Source organism: Nannobrachium achirus (genome assembly GCF_963921795.1).
Source record: "Nannobrachium achirus genome assembly, chromosome: 3".
In the NCBI taxonomy this organism is placed as follows: Eukaryota; Metazoa; Chordata; class Actinopteri; order Myctophiformes; family Myctophidae; genus Nannobrachium; species Nannobrachium achirus.
In genome coordinates this window covers 11,764,456-11,787,166 of record NC_137812.1, presented here as the reverse complement: position 1 = coordinate 11,787,166, position 22,711 = coordinate 11,764,456, and the positions used below count along the sequence as shown (strand labels likewise).

At 43.0% G+C, this 22,711-nt stretch overlaps 1 protein-coding gene across 1 annotated transcript in view; it reads right to left on the bottom strand.

The window, feature by feature from the left end:
* Positions 1–22,711, bottom strand: part of sh3pxd2aa (SH3 and PX domains 2Aa) — a gene marked incomplete at both ends in the record, with an annotated part of 311,051 nt that overhangs the window by 108,863 nt on the left and 179,477 nt on the right. The window contains one exon of the mRNA XM_080721366.1: positions 6,047–6,091. Within this exon, the coding sequence (XP_080577492.1) occupies positions 6,047–6,091 (45 nt within the window). The remainder of the gene's footprint in view (positions 1–6,046; positions 6,092–22,711) is intronic.

Sequence of the window (22,711 nt, the reverse complement as noted above, 5' to 3'; positions counted from 1 at the left end):
GTAAAACATAATGGCTATTATCTCAAGAATGCCTGAACGGATTTCCAATCGGATTTTTTTGTTTGAAAGCTGTGAACAAACTGCACAAATCCACTCCAATGCAATCCAGGATTGCATTGGATTTTTTAGAGCTCATTCTTCTCTGTTTTTTTCCCATGCATGAGGTGTGCAAGGTTTAATCGAGGCTAAATTGCAGAAAATAGATCTTCTAAAATGCTTGGTAGCCAATAGCTAACTTCAAGCTAACTTCATCCTCTTCCTGTACATGCACAAAGGAAAGTGTTCAGGCATGTCATGGCTGCAGGGCTTGTGCATATACCAGCACTGTCTAAGTAGAATTCTCTGGTCATTGGGGCCCTCTAGTGGTGAAAAAGGGGGCACTCAAAGAGTTAAAAAATAAATCATGATTCTATCCATTTTGAATAGCTTGAATACATGATTACTATGCAATTGACAGATTGTTGATATTATTGACATTGGTTCTCAGTTAATAAGTAGTATGTTTAGAAATGGTAGTGGTACGGCCCACCCTGCTCGCTGTAACTTGTACATGTTTAAAATAAAAAATATGTCGTAGCCCCGACCCCCCCACCCTACGAGGTGGTAGGGGGTCCCTGCTCCATCTCCCCATCAGTTTCGGGGTCCCCGGCCTGAAAACGTTGAAGACCCCTGCCTCAAAGAACATGTTGTTGCTGTTGGACAGAAACCTTTTATTGCGTCAGGGTCGCAGTTACTATCAAAACCTCCACCGGCTGTCTGTCTGTCTCTTAGTCCAGTGTTTCTCAACCTTTTTTCTGCATGGGCACACTTTTCATGTCCCAAGAATCCATGGGCACACCAACATAATACGGGGGTGTAAATATCGTCACTGTCGGGAAGAAACCTTGTATCTCCAAGTTTCAAATGTGTACGTTTCTTCGCAAAGTAAAACCTTGCTTCATCATACCTATACTCATATCTCCAGCACCGTTTCCCCTATGGCCCTCTTCTAGCGCCACCGTGAGGCCGATCTTTGCTAAACACATTTTTGGACACTGCTCCGACAGATTTTGCCCGAAAAACACGCGAGGCGGTACACAGTATCTCTAAAGTCATTTCATCAACATGGATGTGTCCCATTTCCCATATTCCCTCCTGATTGGCTACCATTGCCTTCTAAAGTTTGTGTATGCGACCTGACGGTCGCTTATCTCCCGATTAGGGAGTCTTATTAGTCTAAAGTACATATTTTATTTGACCTTTTTGAGTTTTTTCGTAAATTAACGCCCTACTTGATCATTCTACGGCATCAAACAAAAGCATCAAAAGTAGCAGATCCACAAGCTCAGCTGAGCTTAGCTGAGCTTATAGATCTGCTATTTTTGCTATATATATTCTTTTGTTTTAATTGAATCCTGAAAATGTACAGTTTTGGACATTTTGGTTTCCACCCGGCGGGGACGATTTGCTATGTTCACTAGATGGGTGAAGTAACTCTGGGCTTTTTTTTTTTAATTTATTTGTGTAACAACGTGTGTTTATTTCTGCAGGAGGAGAGCACAATCGTTGCTGGAATGTTTACACAACACTTTTTTCGCTCACTCAATCTCTCTCCTATTGTTTTCAGCTTGTGTTTCCTCGTGCTTGACAAGTTATAATTTGTGGTACGGTGGTGTCGTGTGCCGAAAAATGGCAATGCTCAAAACGTCGCGGATGCGTGTGGATTGGCTGATTTGCAGCGAACATCATCGCCACACGACACAGGGTAAATTAGGCCTCAGCAATGGCACTTATGAGGGTGGAAAAAGTACTCAGAGAAAGTAGCAATACCAAACTACTCTATTATAAGCAAAAGGCCTGTATTAAGCATTTTACTTGATTATTATACCGTTTAGAGTGATGCTATGATCCTAGATTACTGAGACAATACACTCTGCATTTGATGCATGTGTTTTCTTTGCTTACTGCAGGTCACTTTGGATGAAGAGCATAAATTGTAAAATGTATTGGCATCAAAATGTACTTAAAAATACCAAAGCAAAAGTATTAAAGTTTTCCAGATTTGCAAAACCTTTTCGAAAACCGAGACTTTGAAAGATTTCGGATTTTCAAAAAACTGAAGCATAACATACAGTAAAATATGGTTAAAGTGGTCTAATTAAAGCTGGCTAATAACAGAGTAAAAAAAGTATACAATATTTGCCTGAAAATATTGATGTGGCGTAACGGCATGGATTTCTACACAAAGAGGGCAATTCTTTCAATAAGATGCTGCATTCAAGTTCAGGAGAGTTTGGACAAGGTCATTCTCTTGGATGCTGCTTTCAGGTATGGCATGGAAAAAGGGCATTTGCCTTTCATTCACGACAGTAAAAACTACATTCATGGTCTGGAGAGGGCACTTTTTACAGACGGATAAAAGGGCAGGGGCTCAAGCCCCCTTTGATGTCTATGTGTGCACGTGCCTGATGCAGACCAATGTAAAGAGAGCCAGGCTTGACACTTTATGTCAGCAGCAGGCAGCCAGCCCACATGCACACCTCTCCTCCAGTCCATGTTCAGCCTGGCTGGCACTGGGCCACCGGGCCCGGGCCGCTCCACTCTGCCAGCCCAAGATAGATGGATGGATAGATTGCAGTCCAGAGCAAAAGACCAGATGGATATATTGGAAGAAACCTCTAATCTCCATATAGGCCTATATACTTTTTGTGTGTTTTGTTTTGTAAATTACTAATAGCAAAAAAGTGCACAGCACACCAGTCCTTGTGAGGTGCCGGCCAACGGGACAAATACTATGAAAAAGGAGTAAAGCCGCACACTCGTAGCTGCCGATGCACATTTATTAGGACGACACAGAATGAGAAACCAACGTTTTGGACATACATGCTGCCTTCATTCGGGGTTCTTATTAGTAATTGTTTTGTAAATTAACATAGAAACATTGGTTTTTAAAAAAACCTAAGAAGGATTTTAAATATTCAAAGACTTGCACAAGTTTTCACAATTTTTCGTAGATCTGCTATTTTTGGCTAAAGTTCTCAGGATATGGACACTAGGATTCAAGTGGTTAAAAAAAAGGAGAAAAAAGTTTCTATCACGCAAAGATTTGGAGGACCCCCTGTAGTAACTCTGAGGACCCCCTAGGGGTCCCGGAGCCCCTGTTGAAGACCCCTGGTCTACAAGGTAATATGAAAAAAAAAACACATCGTTCATCCATTTCCACTGTCGCTCGCACTACATAAACATGCAGCAGCAGCACTGCAGCTTCGCACAGATAAAAATACACGTGTCGAAGTGGTTCTTCAGAGTTATTAACTATTAATTCGTGTTGTATGCATCCTAATGTTATATCGCATAATTGCGTTTCCTTTGCTTGGTGTTCAGTGTAAAGCACATGGAATTGCCTTGTTGAAATGGGCAAAGAAAGCTGTCGTGCCTTGCCTAGTAGGTTCTTCATGGAGCCATTACAGACTGTAACTTAAAGTTGTGTGTGTGCAAGGGCGTCACAAGGGGTGGAAACGTGGGACTGAGTTACTAGGGCCCAAGGTGGAGGGGCCTTAATTATTTTATACTTTAGCTATTGAAAAATAGCAGATATACAAGCTCACAGCGCGGCACCGAGTGCCGCGCTGCGAGCTTGTAGATCTGCTATTTTTTAAAAGTCGTGAAAATGTATGCAAATCTTTGAATACGTATTTTTTTAAGCGGACATTTGTAACTCAAATTTTGCTTCTTGGGGTCCCTGGAACAAAAATATTTTGAGATGTGGGTCCGTGGCCAAATACATATCATTTTGGGGGGTCCTTCACATGAAAATGTTTGAGCACCACTGACATAGAAACAGGTTTTTTTTCAAAAGAAAAAACCTTAGAAGGATTAGAAATATTCAAAAATATAAAGATGTTCACGATTTTTCAAAAATAGCAGATCTACAAGCTTGCACCGCTTGTATATCTGCAATTCTTCAATAGTTAAAGCACAAAATAACGCGTAATAATGCGTTCCCAGTTTAAAAGGGTTAAACCCCCTCCCCCTATGAAGAACATTCATGGGGGGCCCGCAGTGAATCCTTGTACCCACACCCGTGGCTATAGAGCTACAGTACACATCCCGCCGTCATCCTTCACGTCTACTGCGTGCTAGCGCTTCCATTTCCCTGTGATGTCTGTGGCTAATGAGGGGCCCATAGAACAGATAGGTTGTTACAGAGGACACTCTGTGTTAACGAGGAGGCATTCTGCTTAACGCTAAGCCATAACACCTCGCTCGTGGCAGTCCAATTTGTGTCCTTATCTCCACCAACCACCACAGTCTGTCAGTGAGCGGCGGAAGAAGCTGTGTTTGATTTGGACCGCAAATATCTGTTTAGTTTTAGTCATAGTCTTTTGTATAAAATTCCATTTAGTTTTAGTCATATCTTAGTCATCTGAAAAGTTTTACCTTTAGTCTAGTTTTAGTCGACTAAATATCATACAATTTTATTTAACTAAATTTATAGTTTATTTTGTCGACTAAAATGTACAGTGTGTTGGCAGGCCTTGATGGAGTCGTAATGGCAGATATCACACTTGGTTGCATGCTGAAAATGGACGATCTACATTACAAGCACACATTGTGAGCAATGTAGATCTGCTATTTTCAGAGCGCAATGCCCAAAAACAACCAAACAGAAAACTACTTGTCTTTTAGTTCTACTCGATCTCTTCGCCACTAGTCCCGTAGTCCCTAACATTTTAGTCTAGTTTGTATTTGTTGACAAATTGTCGATATATTCAGTCTTCGTTTTAGCCATGATTTTGTCATCACAGTTTTAGTCGACGAGATCGACACTGGCAGACACCTCTTATCTCCGTTCTCCTAACTTTCCGTGTTTTCTTCATAAAATTATCCTACTTGATCATACCACAGCGTCACACAAAAGCATCAAAACAAGAAGCAGATCCACATCTCCAGGGGCGTCACAAGGGGGGGGGGGAAGTGGGACTGAGTTACTAGGGCCCAAGGTGGGGAGAGGCCTTAATTATTTTATACTTTAGATATTGAAAAATATCAGATATACAAGCTCACAGCGCGGCACCGCAAGCTTGTAGATCTGCTATTTTTGAAAAGTCGTGAAAATGTGTGCAAATCATTATGTATGTTTTAAGCGAATATTAAGTAACTCAAATTTTGCTTCTGGGGATCCCTGGAACTAAATATTTTGAGATGGGGGTCCGTGGACAAATACATATCATTTCGGGGGTCCTTCACATGAAAAAGTTTGAACACCACTGACATAGAAACATAGGCTTTTCAAAAGACCTTCAAAGATTTGCACACATTTTCGTGATTTTTTTCAAAAAATAGCAGATCTACAAGCTCGCAGCGCGGCACTCGGTGCCGCGCTGTGAGCTTGTATATCTGCTATTTTTCGATAGTTAAAGCACAAAATAACAAAGTGAATCCTTGTACCCAGGGCCCAGAATTTGGTGTTGACACCCCTGCAGTGCACATCTCCCCCTGCAGCAGCGTTCAGGCAGAGATTCTAGCACCGCGGAGGAGATCACCCCAGCGTTAATGATGTTTACAACTGAGAGGCTAGTGTGTCTTGTTTATAGCGTTTTAAGTGGAAAACATACATGGAGAGTGAGTTATGTCGAAGCAGACTGAGTTCTAGTAGCAGAGGCCGGTGACAAGGCAGGCAAGGCAACCATGCAAAAAGCTTTAAGTGTGAAAAGAAAGAAAATAGCAATACGGAGGAACTCGTCAATATGCAGACTAAAAATGCAATGGTCCGTGCACGCACACACACACACACACACACACACACACACACACACACACACACACACACACACACACACACACACACACGTTTGTATTACTATAGTTGTGAGGACAATATGGAAACAAAACCGGAACCAGAGAAATAGGTTCAGGTTCTGGAAAGTTCTGGTTCCGCCTCGCAGTGGAAAAGGGGCTTATTTCTCAAATTACTTTCGCAGAAATTCGACCCAGACAAGTATAGCAATACAAGTATACACACAGAGACACACACAGACACACACACACAGACACACAGGGCTACCTGAAGCCTCTTTCCTGGGGCTGTCTGTAAAGCCGTACATCCATACTGCAGGCAGAGGAGGAGAGGAAACAAGGGAAGAGGAGAGGAGAGAAGGAAAGGAAAGGAAACACGTTATTCAGTTTGTCATCATCATCCATGCAGCATTTACATATCGCTGTCAGTCAGAAACCTGGTATCTCTGTATAATGACATTGACCAAATGATTTGCCCGCTTGAAAGCGGTGATGTCTAGTCTGTGTGGGTTTCATACATATTTAACCCAAAGAAAGTAACAAGAGTGTGTGACTAATTAAACTAGAATTGAAATATTTCAATATTAAGTTTGGTTGCTTGTCGTTTTCTTTAGCATAACAAAGAATATTAATTAAATTCGGCTACACCAATGTAGGGGAGAGCCGCCTCATTTGTAAAGCTTCATAATTGCGTTGACTACTACTAGTTTAGCAGTGATAGAGAGAGGGTAAAAGTCAGAGAGATGAACAGAGCCATGCATGGATGGACATGAAACGTGTCAAAGTGAACTCATGTTATCATCAAAATGGGACACAAATTCCGTATTGAAGCGTTTTTTTTTTTTTTTTTTTTTCTCCGTTGCGTGAGGCGAGGAGTTGGTGTGTTGAATACAGACACCATTACTCACGCTATCCTTGATTTAGACTCATGTATACAACAAGACAAAATTATGATAAAGTTCCGGGTCAATGTTTCTGTCATCCAAAGAAATCACTCCATTCCAATCGCAAATCCCAAATGATGATGAACGCAGGAGGACTGTCAGTAAACCCCGGTCACGGAAAATAAATAAATAAATACATAGCCCAGTCAAACAGCATAGAAGTGAGGCGTTGAGAGCTTGCAGATCTGCTATTTTTGGCTAAAGTTCTCCTCCGAATTGGGATGTGAGGGTTCAAGTTGTTCATTTTAAAATAATGATCCCATCACCCAAAGATTTGGCGGCCCCCCTGTAGTAACTCTGAGGACCCCCTAGGGGTCCCGGACCCCCTGTTGAAGACCCTGTTCTAAACGACAGCGACAATATGATAACAACAACACATTGTTTTTCTACTTGTACTGTATATATTCTGATCAGTAGCAGCCAGCCCTGTATCATTATGCTCCGAGCAGAACACGACACAAACAGAGAGAGACAGAGACGGAGAGAGAAGCAGGGACTAATGGCTACATCAAAACACAATGTTGTTGTTTTTTTTTCCATTAACACGCAGCGCTTCCATCCCATCTGGAAACCATACACATGCAGAGAGAGAGAGAGAGAGAACGACGCTATACACAACAGAGATAAGCATGAAGAGTGAATGGAATATGGAATATGAGAGACGAATAACATCCATACCGTCACTGTCGGGCAGAAACCTTCTATCTCCAAGTTTCAAATTTGTAATTTCTTTCGCAAAGTAAAGCACTGCTTCATCATACAAGGCCATCGCACAAAAGTAGTGAAAACAGCCGATCTACAAGCACACAACGCCTCGCGGTGCGAGGCGTTGTGTGCTTGTAGATCGGCTGTTTTGACAAGTTTAGTTCATTTTTTTAAAATGATAAAAATGGACGGTTTTGGACATACAAGGTTTCCACCCGACGATGACGATATCATGTTGGGGTGTGTGTGTGTGCGTGTGTGTGTGTGTGTGTGTGTGTGTGTGTGTGTGTGTGTGTGTGTGTGTGTGTGTGTGTGTGTACAGTACTTGTAATAAACATACAGTACAAGCTTTCCCCCCTTTCTCATCACTTATTCAATCCGCTAAACCAACAACACTTCACCGTTGTTGTTCAGCATCAGCATCTCCATAATCCAAGGGTGTCATACCAAATTCTGGGCCTGAGTGCTTTAACTATTGAAAAATAGCAGATATACAAGCTTGTAGATCTGCTATTTTTGAAAAATCGGCCGTGGCCACGGTCCCCCAAATATTAGATCCAGGGACCCCCCAGAAGCAAAATTTGAGTCACAAATGTTCGCTTAAAATATATTCAAATATTTGCACACGTTTTCACGACTTTTCAAAAATAGCAGATGCTAGAAGGGGTGCCATGCTGTGAGCTTGTATATCTGCTACTTTTCAATAGCTAAAGTATAAAATAATAATTAAGGCCCCTCCACCTTGGGCCCTAGTAACTCAGTCCCACTCTTTGGAGGGACATACATACTGTACATTCACCTGGGGGACATACCAGACAAACACCCCCTCCATCCATCCCTCTCCTCTCCTACTCCAAACCACCACCAGGTCTTTCTCAGGACCCCCAGGAATGTGTGTGGTGGGCGTTGGTCCTGCTCTGAAGGCTCTCCTTACACCCCCCCACACTCACCCACCCATCCCCTCCTTTCCTTAAGACCCCCCCTGTACACACACACAGACCCTCCCAAAACGAGGAAATTAAACTATGAATCAGAGAAGGGAGGGGACCTGGGGAGGATGATGAAGAAGTCGAAGAAGTCGCAGCACAGATGATGAAGGCTGGCTGGGGGCAGGGGCGTCACAAGGGGGGGGAAAGTGGGACTGAGTTACTAGGGCCCAAGGTGGAGGGGCCTTCATTATTTTATACTTTGCTATTGAAAAAATAGCAGATCTACAAGCTTGCAGCGCGGTACTCGTGCTTTGAATATGTATTTTTTAAGCGAACATTTGTAACTCAAATTTTGCTTCTGGGGGGGGGGGGGGTCCCTGGAACTAAATATGTTGAGATGGGGGTCCATGACCAAATACATATTTTGGGGGTCCTTCTGAGCACCACTGACATAGAAACATAGGTTTTTCAAAAAACCTTAGAAGGATTTGAAATATTCAAGATGTTCAACATTTTTCAAAAATAGCAGATCTACAAGCTCGCAGCGTGGCACTCGGTGCCGCGCTGTGAGCTTGTATATCTGCTATTTGCCAATAGTTAAAGCACAAAATGTGAGTGAATCCTTGTACCCAGGGCACAGAATTTGGTGCGGCACCCCTGGCTGGGGGAATGGTTGCCATGTTGGCACATGTTACACCGTGCACTCAAGCAGTATACATATACGTATACGACGCTGTGGCGTGAAAAGAGACATTCTACAATCTCGCAACTCATCATGATGCGTTGTGAGCCAAGCTTGAAGAAGATCTGTTGTTTTCTTAATTTTGGCAAATGTTGGCCTAAAATAGGGATGCCAGGTTGAGAGTGGTTAAAAAAAATGTCTTCCTTCTGGATCTGTCAATTCTATTTGGCAAAGATGTCAACGTTAGGTCCAATGTATGAGCCGCAAACAGAACAATAATTATAACGAGGCTAGGAGTATAGTCATTGCATGGCAAGGCACACGCAAAGTCATATTTAGTGGAAAAAGAAAATCAAGAATGATATGAAGTTCTGGTTTTCATCAAGTAGGATTAATGTTAAAAAAACAATAAGAAAGAAAAGATCAGAGCACTCAAAAATCTGAAGCAGAGGACGTCATTCTAAAACATAATTCCTTTATTACAGCAATAGTTGAAATGCTTTCGACCATGTTGGTAGAATAACACGCACATTGAAACTACTAAAAGAAAATATGACAGGGCGACCAGACAGCCTGGTTAGGAAACATATCACATGGGCTCTTATGCCTGACAGCTGGGCCCTGGTTCGATTCCCATCTGGCCAAAGCATTTGCAACATGTCACTCCTCTTATCTCTCGTCATATTGCCTGTCTCTCTACACCAGGGGTCTTCAACAGGGGGTCCGGGACCAGAGTTACTACAGGGGGGCCTAGTGTGATAGGATCATTATTTTCAACTAGAGATACTGTTCCTACGAAACAGTGTGGGCTCATTCTACAGTGTGCTAACTGTTCATGTGAAGCTCAACCAATACTCCAGCTAACACCACTCCCAGATTTTCCACACCTCAATTGCGCCTCATTGGCTGAGGGCCCTGCCTTTGCACTGTCTGCAATGGAACTCCCGCAGCTCTCAACGTCTCGCAGCACGAGGCGTTGAGAGCTTGTAGATCTGCAATTTTTGGCAAACAGGTTTGATGTAGAGTGAAAAGGTCAAATTTACTGAGTATCAGCGATTTGGTTACATGTCTGAAAAAACTGCATTAACACAAATCCAACATAGACTGATGACAGTGCTTTCATGAAATCGATGAAAATCTGCAACACAATTGTATACAGTATGTAGTGGGGGTCCCTGCTTTATCTCCCTCTCAGTTAAGGGGTCCTTGGCCTGAGAACGTTGAAGACCCCTGCTCTACACTGTTCCTGATAAATAAAGGCTCAGACAAGCCTAGCTCTGGTCCATGGCATGGAGTTCTCCCTAATGCTATGTTCCTCTACCTCCCAAATCCTTGGCAAATCCGGAAAGACCCGTCCTCTGGTCCGAAAATAACAAAAACTGTTTCGCCCCTCACCAAACCAAAGGTATCAGTGGACAGTTGAAAGCGTACTCTACTTAGTGGACGCGGTCTGAGCCCCCCACCACACGATTAATATACATTTCTAGGGCAAAATGAAAAATATTCCACCGGATGGAGACATTCTTCCTGGTTGAAAACTGTTTTCACGAAACAGCGCTTCCAACGTCGCAGAGTTGAATAACATCCAACGCAACTAATGCTCTGTTAATGCGGTGCATTTCGGTCCTCTGACCTGCGCGGCAGTAGTGAGTTGGCACCGTGATGGCGATGACAAATAGTGAAAAATCTAGAAGAAATGGAGTCTCCATCCAGTGGAATATTTTTCATTTTGCCCTAGAAATGTATTTTAATCGCGTGGTGGGGGGCTCAGACCGCGTCCAGTAAGTAGAGTTAGCTTTCAACTGTCCACTGATACCTTTGGTTTGGTGAGGGGCAAAACAGTTTTTGTTATTTTCGGACCAGGCGACAGGTCTTTCCGGATTTGCAAAGGATTTGGGAGGTAGAGGAACATAGCGTTAGGGAGAACTCTATGGACCAGAGCTAGAAAAGCCCAACAATAAACCCCTATTTATTAGCAGCTGCTACCCTCATGGCAATACTAATCTATAGAGCTCATGTACCCATCCTCACTCACATGGTTCTGCTCGCAAGCACTGCTACACCCATGGACCAACTTGCAAGCCAACATCTCTCACTCGAGCTCGCTAATGGAGAACCCACACGCTTTCTCCAAAACCGCCCCTATTTGCCCCAATCCAAGGGAACTTCCAACCCCACCTATTTACCCCAAGTACGGTCCAGGGGAACTTCCAACCGCACTTATTTGCCCCAAGTTCACTACAGCGCAGGGGAACTTCCAACATGAGCACTTTTCGGTGCCAGTTCGTCCTCTTCGCTCATGAGGCCTTAATGATTCCACCAAATGCTCTGGAGCGGTCCTCTCGTTCTCTGCCTACTCCCACAAACAGCCTGCTCGTGCACAGTGCTCACGCCTTGCTTGTTTGCAGGGGTGTTGCACCATGTTCTGGGCCCTGGGTACGAGGATTCTCTGCGGGCCCCCCATGAACGTTCTTCATAGGGGGGAGAACCCATTTAGACCGGGAACGCATCATTACGCATTATTTTGTGCTTTAACTATTGAAAAATAGCAGATTTACGAGCTTGTAGATCTGCTATTTTTGAAAAATCGTGAATAGTCTGACTATTTCAAATCCTTCTAAGATTTTTTGAAAAAACCTATATATGTCAGTTTCTATGTCAGTGGTGCTCAAACTTTTTCATCTGAAGGACCCCCAAAATGATATGTATTTGGCCACGGACCCCCCATCTCAAAATATTTAGTTCCAGGGACCCCCCCAGAAGCAACATTTGAGTTACAAATATTCGCTTAAAAAATACATACAGTATATCCAAAGATTTGCACACATATCCATGACTTTTCAAAAATAGCAGATCTACAAGCTCGCGGCGCGGCACTCGGTGCCGCGCTGTGAGCTTGTATATCTGCTATTTTTCAATAGCTAAAGTATAAAACAATGAAGGCCCCGCCACCCTGGGCCCTATAGTAACTCAGTCCCACTTTTCCCCCCCTTGTGACGACCCTGCTTGTTTGTGTCAAACTGAAAGGCAGTGTGGGTGTAGTGTTTGTGTACGTTGGAGAGGCACAGGGACATGGACAGAAGGACGCACACAGTCAACACAGCTGAGGCTTTGGGTTTCGATTCACGCCAACCAGGGACGTGCAGAGAATGTTAGAGAGGCAGGGGCTGAATTTTCCAAAAGGGCCTTTTGGTGAAGATATCGAAAATAGCCGACCTCCAAGCTCACAACGCGTCGCAGAGCGACGCGTTGTGAGCTTAGAGGTCGGCTATTTTCGGTGCTTGCTACCACACCGAACTAAGCATATTCAAGTGACTACTGGAGATGTGGCGGCGTAACGGCATGGATTTCTACACAGAGAGGGCAATTCTTTCAACATAAGATGCTGCGATCAAGTTCGGGAGAGTTTGGACAAGGCAATTGTCTTGAATGCCGCTTTCAGGTATGGCATGGTAAGGGGGCATTTGCATTGCTTTCACCAGAGTAAAAACTGCATTCATGGTCTGGAGAGGACACTTTTTACAGACGGATAAAAGGGCAGGGGCTCATGCCGCCTTTGATGTCTATGTGTGCACGTGCCTGATACCAACAACTGCCTTAATACTTGAACAGAAGGAGCTCAGCTTGGCCAGTCGCACAAAGATGGGAATCTTGGAGAAAATAAAATCTCCAGCCAAATCAAGCCATCCAGTGACAGATGAAGAAGGCCAATTTAAAGCTATATGTGTCAGTATTCACGACGAGATCTAAAGATTGGTGAGACAAGTTCTAAACACCTATAGTAGATGCTGCAGTGTTTCAATCACGTACAGTACACTGATTCACCTACTGCAGGGGTCTTCAACGTTTCCAGGCCAAGGACCCCTTAGCAGAGAGAGACAGATGAAGCAGGGACCCCCTCCCCTCTACATATTGTATAAATGTTGTGATGGAGATTGTCATCGATTTCATAGACTTGTTTGACACGTAACCACTTAGAATCTTAAATCGTCGATACTTAGTAAACTTGACCTTTCACTCTGTACTTGGTCTGCCCTTTTTTACCTCTTATACCAAACCTATTTGCCAAAAATCGCTGATATACAAGCTCTCAACGCCTCGAGTTGCGAGGCGTTGAGAGCTTGTAGATCTGCTATGTTTGGCTAAAGTTCTCCTCAGACTCAGAGTATAGGGATGCAAGGGTTCAATTGTTCATTTAAAATAATTATCCTATCACACAAGGCGGCCCCCTTGTGGTAACTCTGAGGACCCCCTAGGGGTCCCGGACCCCCTGTTGAAGACACCTGAGCTACTGTATAATGTTTCAGAAAAACTAGTTTCATGATGATAGTGGTCCATAGACCGTTCAACATCTACTACAACCCTAACAACTTTCAACCCTTAAAGGAGTAGTTCACCCCCAAAATGACTTTTTTTTCTATTGATTAGTCATGCCATGGAGACTAGAGTTCAATAATATTTTTAGGTTTTTGTTGCATTCCTAAGACAAAAATGTGATAACAATAAATGTACCCCCATTCGTTCCGGATGGTGACCCGTTTCGAAACGGGTCACCATCCAGAATCAATGGGGGTAAATTTACTCGAATCAAATTTTTGTCTTAGGAATGTGACAAAAACCAAAAAATAGTATTGAACTCTAGTCTCCATGGCATGACTAATCAATAGAAAAAAAGTCATTTTGGGGGTGAACTACTCCTTTAATGTCTCTGCCAGGCTGGGCGGCTGAAGGACGGAGACCATGTTTTCGCTCTTGTCCATCCGCATCTCCCTCCGCGTGTGCGTGTGTGTCTGACCTGTCTGTCTGTTTGTGTGCAGCTAACCCTAACCCTAACCCTATCTCCAGCAATGTTAGCCCCGACCTGTCTGAATCCTTCACACACTCCCGATTATTCTAATTGGCAGGTGGGCGCCAGAACAGGACGATTCACTCCATTTAGTGTTTTCTTCAAAACATACTTATAGTTTTTGTTACTACTCCGACAGATCTTTCCCCACAGTATTGCCCCGACCTGGTGGAGACCTTCACACATTTCTAGTTTTGGGCCTGACATTTTATTTTCAGATTTCTTGTGCGACACCATCAAACAACAAAGTATAAAATAGGGCTTATAAAGGATTAGTTCACGCCCAAAATGACTTATTTTCTATTGATTATCACTCATGCCATGGAGACTTGAGTTCAATAATATATCAATATTTTGTTGTATTTTTTTGCATTCCTAAGACAATAATTGGATTTTTGTAAATGTACCAATCAATGGGGGTACATTTATTGTAATCAAATTATTGTCTTAGGAATGTAACCAATACAAAAAAAAAATCTGACCTCGGTTCGAAGTGAAGCGGTGAATTTTCATTCTATGTGCTCCAGAGCTATGAAATCTGTGTTCTAGATCTATACATTCTATGTTCTAGACCTATACTTTCTATGTGCTTCAGTTCTATGTTTTTATGAATTCTGAATGAATGAATGATTTTATCTGGAAGGCCAAATTGTCATGTGAAGCTTGACCAATCCTCAATCCTGAACGCACGATACACACAAAGCCACTCCTTGGAAGCGGCTTTCACCGCTTCAAAAATATTATTGAACTCAAGTCTCCATGGCGTGAGTAATCAATAGAAAATAAGTCATTCTGGGCGTGAACGAATCCTTTAAGACCAAATAAGTGGTTCTGGACTGTTAGTAGCGCTGCAGCAGAGTGAGTGGACAACTCCCCTCCGCTGTTTCATGGGAGATAATAAAAGTCCAATCCTCCTGTCCATCCACTAAAGCCTACAGGCTTTAACAGATTGATGGGGGTCCCTGAGGGAGGGATAGAGCCTGGTGCCCGGTCAGTCAGCCTGCAAGGGTCAGAGCCCTCCATGATTACTGGTCAGACGTAGGGCTGTCACGATTATTACATAATCGTCTAATCGCAATTATTTGACATAATCGCGATTATTTGACATAATCGCGATTATTTTTCATAATCGGCATAATCGTTTCCATGTTGAAAAATGTTCATATATATTTTTTAAAAGTCAAAAATAGTGGAAATAGCAGATCTACAAGCTCACAACGTGTCGCATCGCGACGCGTTGTGAGCTTGTAGATCGGCTATTTCCACTATCAATGTTATCAATGTTATTTTTTAAAGTATAAATATGTCAGTAATTTATTAGTATATTTAGGTTATGTGTGATGTCTACCTTCAAAGCAACTTCAAAGCCTAAGAGCCAAACAGAAATGTAATTGTCAATGACAAAAACACAATTAAATCGTTAATCGCAATTATTTGAGTGCTAATTAATCGTCATGTAAATTGTCACAATCGTGACAGCCCTAGTCAGACGCACTCTGGACATCTGATTGATATTAACAACCCATTAAAGGGATATTTCACTTTCAAAAAAACCTTTTGGTCATTTTATCGTCTAACTAGGCTTTTATGAACACCCTGAACAGTTTTTAATTTGCATGATTCAATATTTAGATATTTGATGTAAATTTTACCAGGCCCTCCAGGCCCAGGGCCCCTCCCCACACACACCCATTGTAACGTCAAACTCCATTTTAACCATGATAGATTCATTAAAGACACACATTATTTTTTCTGGTGACTCATACTACCCTCCTAATACGTGAGCAGGCCGTGTTTTGTCAATAACATTTTTCATTTATTTGTAATAATTATTTGGGAAAATTGAGAAAAATTAAATACAATAAAGAATTGGGTTAATTGTATTAATTAAAATAAAAGCTCGGGTACAGTGTTAGCTCTGAAAAATAACTGTCATATATCATGACATGGCCGTCGTGAGAGACGGCCGTCATGTTTCGCATGGCTATCAAGGGTTATATCGGGTAGGCCCTAAAATGATGATGCCCTTGAACACTGGGAATTACTTGGGGTTAAAACTGTTTCCGGTTTGATTACAATGTATGTAGCCTGCAGGCTACATGAATTGTAATCGAGGCAATAGGTTTAAAATAACCGTGATATTGATCTGAAGTCATATCGCCCAGCCCTGTCCGTACGCACATGTACATATCGTCGTTGTCGGGTGAAAACCTTGTATGTCCAAAACCGTTCGTTTTGCATTATCATTTTAAAAATTATTTAAACTAGTGAAAACAGACGATCTACAAGCACACCACGCCTCGCACCGCGAGGCGTGGTGTGCTTGTAGATCTGCTGTTTTCACTACTTTTGTGCGACAGACAGCCTTGTATGATGACGCAGGGCTTTACTTTGGGAAAGAACGTACACATTTGAAACTTGGAGATACAGGGTTTCTGCCCGACAGTGACGATATGAGGGTCGCAGCTATGATAATGATTATATTCTGAACAGCTTAGGACAAAGGTTCGCGATGATATACGACGTAAAGATTAATCTGTTCGAGTCATCTGTGCATAATTCTTTCATTTATTCAATTAATCTATGCAATGAGTGAGTTCATGTGATGGGACTGGTTGATAGCTATAGTATAATAATGGTTAGTGGATCTAATGTCTTTGGAGAGCACTACAGTATATCACTGCTCTTCTGAGGACCCCCTCTTAGCTGTGATATTGTCGCTTGTCGGGCAGAAACCTCGTATCTCCATATTCTAACTCAGGGGTCTTCAACGTTTTCAGGCCAGGGACCCCTTAGTTGAGAGAGAGAGATGAAGCAGGGACCCCCACAACCTGTTCATAGATTCCATATAGTTTCATCGTTTGACAGCACAATCAGTGTATTTTGGATTCATGTCAATTTGTGTTTTCGGATATTTAACCACTTGAACTGTCACTACTTCTCCCCTCTACACCAAACGTCTTTGCTGAAAATAGCCGATCTACAAGCTCACAATGCCTCGCAGCGCGTAGATCTGCTATTTTTGGCTAAAGTTCTCAGAATCTGGTTAAGAATCTAGCTAAAAAGGAGATTATGTTTTTCTTTCTATCGCAAAGATTTGGAGGACCTCCTGTAGTAACTCTGAGGACCCCTTAGGGGTCCCGGACACCCTGTTAAAAGACCCTTGTTCTAACTTGTTGTGTTTTCTGTTTAATGAATGTCCTACTTGATCATGCAACAGCGTCACACAAAAGGCATCAGCAGTAGCATATCCACAAGCTCGAAAAGCGGCACGAAGCAATGCGTTCTGAGCTTGTAGATCTGCTACTTTTGCCGTTTTTTGAATTTTGAATCCTGAAAAGTTGCAGTTATGGACATACAAGGTTTCCACCCGACAGAGACGATATGATAATAATCACACAATACAGCATCCGCCCGTCCTGAGTTATTGCTTATTAACTGTAAGATGACAGTAAAATCAGGTCATAAAGAACAGAATGATGGTAAGAGCTCATCATACATGAACCCAAACCTATACATCTTGCTTAACCTCCCGAAACATAGCATCCCTATTCTGCGGAAAATGATTACACATCTACAAGCTCATAATTCACCCTTTGTCAAGGCCCACGCCATGTCGCTCTGTTACTAGGTGGGACAAAAAAGCCAGGGAAGACATTTATAATAGCCTTTATTTTTCATAGCCTCATTATTGCTATTTAAAGTACCAAAAGAAAAAACATCTACGTGATATTAATAAAAAAAGGAACAAAAAGGTACCGTAGTTACATTGCAAAACAGGGTTTTTAATTAGTTAATCCTCTGAAACAGGCAGAGGGCAGAGGGAGAGAGAGAGAGATAGAGAGAGAGAGAGCAGTGCATCTTGGGTGACTCGCACTGACCAGGAAGTTGTGGAACTATAGCCTCGCTCTCAACATGAAATGTATTTTAATTGTAATTCTGCCCATTTAAAATACATGTACCCAATCGAATATCTTAGTTACATCGATATCGTTCATGTGAACTAGTTTGTTGAAGCTTATTCGTTATACTTAGCAAAATCGATATGACCGCGCAGCGCCGTACTGCGCCGCGGCTGTGCTCCGCATCACCGCACCGCGGTGAAAGAACGAAAGGACTTTGTCCCACTGCATAACTCCGCCCCCGGTAGCAAAAGTGAAGGATTTTTCTGGTTGGCCAGTCAGGGAGCAATCAGAAGGCTGACAAAGGGTGAATTAGGGGCGGCATAGCTGAGTGGTTAGGGAGCCCGCCAGGGGAACCAGAGCTAACGGCCATTAACCTGGTTGTCCCTGGTTCGATTCCAGGCCAAGGTAGCAATGTCGATGTGTGTCCCTGAGCAAGACTCGTAACCCCTAATTGCTCACACGCTCTTTGTGGGCAGCAAATAAGCTGGGTTGGGCTGAAAATACTGAATTTCCCCCTCGGGAGAAAGAAGGTAACTATTATTATTATAATGCCTCACAATGCACTGTGAGCTTGTAGATGGATCCGTCTAGAGCCCCTGGGAATCAGGTCTACAAAGTATAGGGACATAATGACATAATACAGTCAAACAACGGTTAATCGGATAACACAGAACATTTTGGTGGAATTATAAAAAGCAAATATTACGGTATGCAAGTTTGCACATCTGCTATTTTTTGTATCTTATTTTGAAAAATCTACAAAATGTTTGGAAAATTGAATAATTTGGCATTTATAAGACAAATCTTCTATTCTGGGGGTGACTGGCACAAAATATTTTCAGGTGGGGGTCCGTGGCCAGATACATATAATTTTGGGGGTCCTTGACATGAATGAGAATCGATGTACTATGGCAGCCAGAGCAGGTGTTTATTCAATTAATATTCTATGCTTAGTATTATTCTAATTAGAAGCCTATACAAAGACGGTGGTTTTCACTGCCTGGCACTGCCACTGGGGGATCACGAAAATACGGCAACGCATGAAAAAGGTTGCCCACTCCTACTGCAGTGTATGTAAACAAATGGTGGCTACTTGATACAACAGCGCAGTGTTGATTTCGTCGACTAAAACTATGCCGAAACATGTTTGTCGACTGTGTTTTTTTTACTAACGAAAAAAAAAAAAAAAAGCTGTGATGACTAAAACTAAGGCTAAATATATTGACAATTTCGTCAACAAAATAAAAACTAGACTAAAACGTTAGGGAGGGACTAGTGGAGAAGAGAGTAATTTCATGTTTGGTTGCTCTTCAAGTGTTGTGTGCTGAAAATAGCAGATCTACAAGCTCGTAGATCTGCTTGTAGATCTGCTATTTTCAGCACACAACCAAGTGTAGAATCAGCCATTAAGATGCCATCAAGGGCTGCCAAAATACATTACAGTTGACCAAAAGAGATTTAGTCGACTAAAATTAGACTAAAACTAAAACCTTTCAGGTGACTAAATTATGACTAAGACTAAATTACATTTTATTCAAAAGACTATGACTAAAACTAAATCAAAATGTGCTGTCAAAGAAAACACTGCAACAGCGTCACTAGTACTACGTTTGCTATTTTTGAATTTGACACAGGACGCTTCGTTCCTTTCAAGTTTGGCTGATGACGCGCTTACAACAACAGAACCCAATGTTTTCCTCTCTCCGTCCAAAGCTGCGGGTAATTTTTCCTACGGTGGTGACCCCAACCGTCTGCGTTACCCTGCAATTAAGAGCCTAAGGACAGTGAGGAATGGCTTCTCTAAAGTCCTGCTTCCTAGCTTTGGATTGGACCGTCTTATTAGCCATCTGTCTTGTTATTCCAGAGACTTTAGGAGATTTGTGTTTGCAAAGGCCACTTCCTTCTCAAGGCATCACAAAGCCCCCACCCCCCAAAATCACATACACACGCACGTACACACGCGCGCGCAGATACTTACACACAGATGACATACAGACACAGAGACAGAAAGACTTGCATGCACACACACACACACACACACACACACACACACACACACACACACACACACACACACACACACACACACACACACACACACACACACACACACACACACACACACACACACACACACACACACACACACACACACACACAACACACACACACACACACACACACACACACACACACACGTACGTAGTACGTACATACATAACACAAACACACAGAAATACAAAAGAAAGAGGGGGATAATCACTAGTAAGACGCCTCAGGGCGACATGCGACCTCGCCCTTTTCTTGGCCATCTGGCCAGTGATGTATATCGGACCAGTTACCCATATATGGAGATCCATGTACTGTATATAGTACAGTACATCCCTTTATGCCCATACATGGAGATCCCTGTCTGAACCAGCCGCACAGATATGCGCTGTCTTCCTCCATACACAGGCATTCCCATATGAAGTCCTGTTAGATATGGGCTTAATATTGATGACATCAGGGATCTCCATATATAGGCATGAAAGGGATTATGTTTGAGTGGTTCCCATGACATCATAACATACAATATATTTTATGCCCATACATGGAGATCCCTATCTGAACCAGCCACACAGATATGGGCCATGTCTTGGCCATCTGGCCAGTGATATATATCGATGACATCAGGGATCTTCATATATGGGCATAGAAGGGATTCTGGGGAATACCCATATATGGACTTTTACATAGGTGCACCTGTGATATCACCTGTGATGTCACAGTGATGTGTCAAGGGAACCAACCCATAGACTGTAAAAATGTGTACACACACAGAGACAAGCTGTGACATTTCTCATGGTAAACTGCGACCTTCGGTCACAATAACAAACTTGAGACTGACCCCTCTCTGGGTTACATCACCACTCACACATCAACCGGACCACTGGTTGAAAACCATTGATTTAGACTGTTGCAGTCACCACCCAACAGGACACATACATACACAGAGGACAAAACATCCAACTGTACCACTGAAAGTACACCGCAAAATCCTCAGTGTTGATTCTAACCTCAACAGTTAAATTAACACTGAGAATTGTACTGGTGGCTCATATTAACACTGTGAATTGTACTGGAGGCTTAATGACAAATCAATCGCTGCTAACCAACATTGACGTGACAGTCGTGAATAAAACACTGCCAGTAAGCTGTCCAAACAAATCCTACCAATGTCAATCGACGTACACAAGCAAAGCGGCATTGATTCGAGCCGCCATTCTTCCCCCACTTCCCTTGCGGACACGCAAGGGTCAAACGTGACGGTCCTTTGCGAGGACTTAACCCTCAAAAAACGGGAACGCGCCCGAGTCGCGCTAAGACTTTAACCACTTTAACCATCATTTTGTGCTTAACTATTGAAAAATAGCAGATATACAAGCTCACAGCGCGGCTGTGCGCTTGTAGATCTATCCTGAAAATGTGTCAGAGTCTTCGAATATCTTTAATCTTATCGTTGACCCGACTTCTAAATCCTTTTCACTTCTTCATGCCAAGGACCCCCAAAATTACATTTATTTGGCCGCAGACCCCCCCATCTCAAAATATGTTGTTCCAGGGACCCCCCATGAGCAGAGATTTGTTTGCTTTGAAAAATAGATATATGGAAAATGTGAACACATTTTCACGATTTTTCAAAAATAGCAGATCTACAAGCTCGCAGCGCGGCACTCGGTGCAGCGCTAAATGGGTTAAACGGAGGAAGGATGGGAGCCATTTGCAGTGACAAACTCTCTCTGGTCGGCCGCGATGACAACGCGCTGGCGAAGAATGGCCATTAGCGGTGACAAACGCCGGCCCTGCCAGCTGTGTTGAGTGACAGGGCGCGGGTGGACGCGCCAGGGAGACATCACATCTACTCTAGAGACTATATCGAGCACCACATCTGTTGCACAGAACGTCGTATACTCTGCCCTGTACGCGTTGTTAATTCATACCACTCGTAACTCAGAGTTGGTGACCTGCTTGATATGATTTTAATATGTGTTTTTGTTAGGGTTGGTGCTTATTTATAGAACTCTCACATGTTCTAGTTCAGACATAGTTCACTCTAAGCACGATAACTCTTCCTTTGCTATTTACACCACTTTGCAAGAAGAGATCGCTCTTGCCACACTTTTCTCCCCAATTTAGTTTCACACATTGGTGTGTCGTCACTGCTGTTGTATCCTACTGATTCACCTGCCAGCCAGGAGCCCCCACCGGGAGGACGTAGAGACGAGAGCCTTCGTCCTACTCCTCCCGCCAAACACTCCCTGCTGACAGCCTGTAGGAGTATACGTGCTTTACCACTGTGCCACCCGAGCGCCTGTGATAACTAACTACTAAGGATAAATATGTGAGCGTCCACACTGATGTAACAATTACATCCATAACAAGACTTTCCAAGGGTGAGTGAGACCAACCACACACTTGAGCAGTGGTGGCTGAGTGGTTAGTGTCCACACCTAGGACTCCGGAGGCCCCAGGGGTCGCAGGTACGATTCCCCACTCCAGCTACCACTGCTCCCCTTCCCCCTTGCGCTCCTTGTGGGCATCACTGGGTTGAGTTCAGCTGGGTCAAAGCTGATAATAAAAGCAGCTGGGTTGGGCTGCGATATCTGAATTTCCCCCGCTGGGGGAGTAGGTATTCATTATTATTATCATTACTTCCCTCCTCCGTCCTTCTGATGGATTGTGCGTGGCTGTCATCAGTGTTTCTATCATTGATACAGAATGTAAAAAAAAAATCACGCTGAAAGTTATCCAAACAATATTGTGAACAACTAACTGTTGTCGTTATAGTTGGGGAAATATCGCTATTTCTACGTCCCAATATTTCGACTACGAGCGTCGGCAGGTTAGCTACTCACCAGCGCCACGCCTACTGAGGTTAG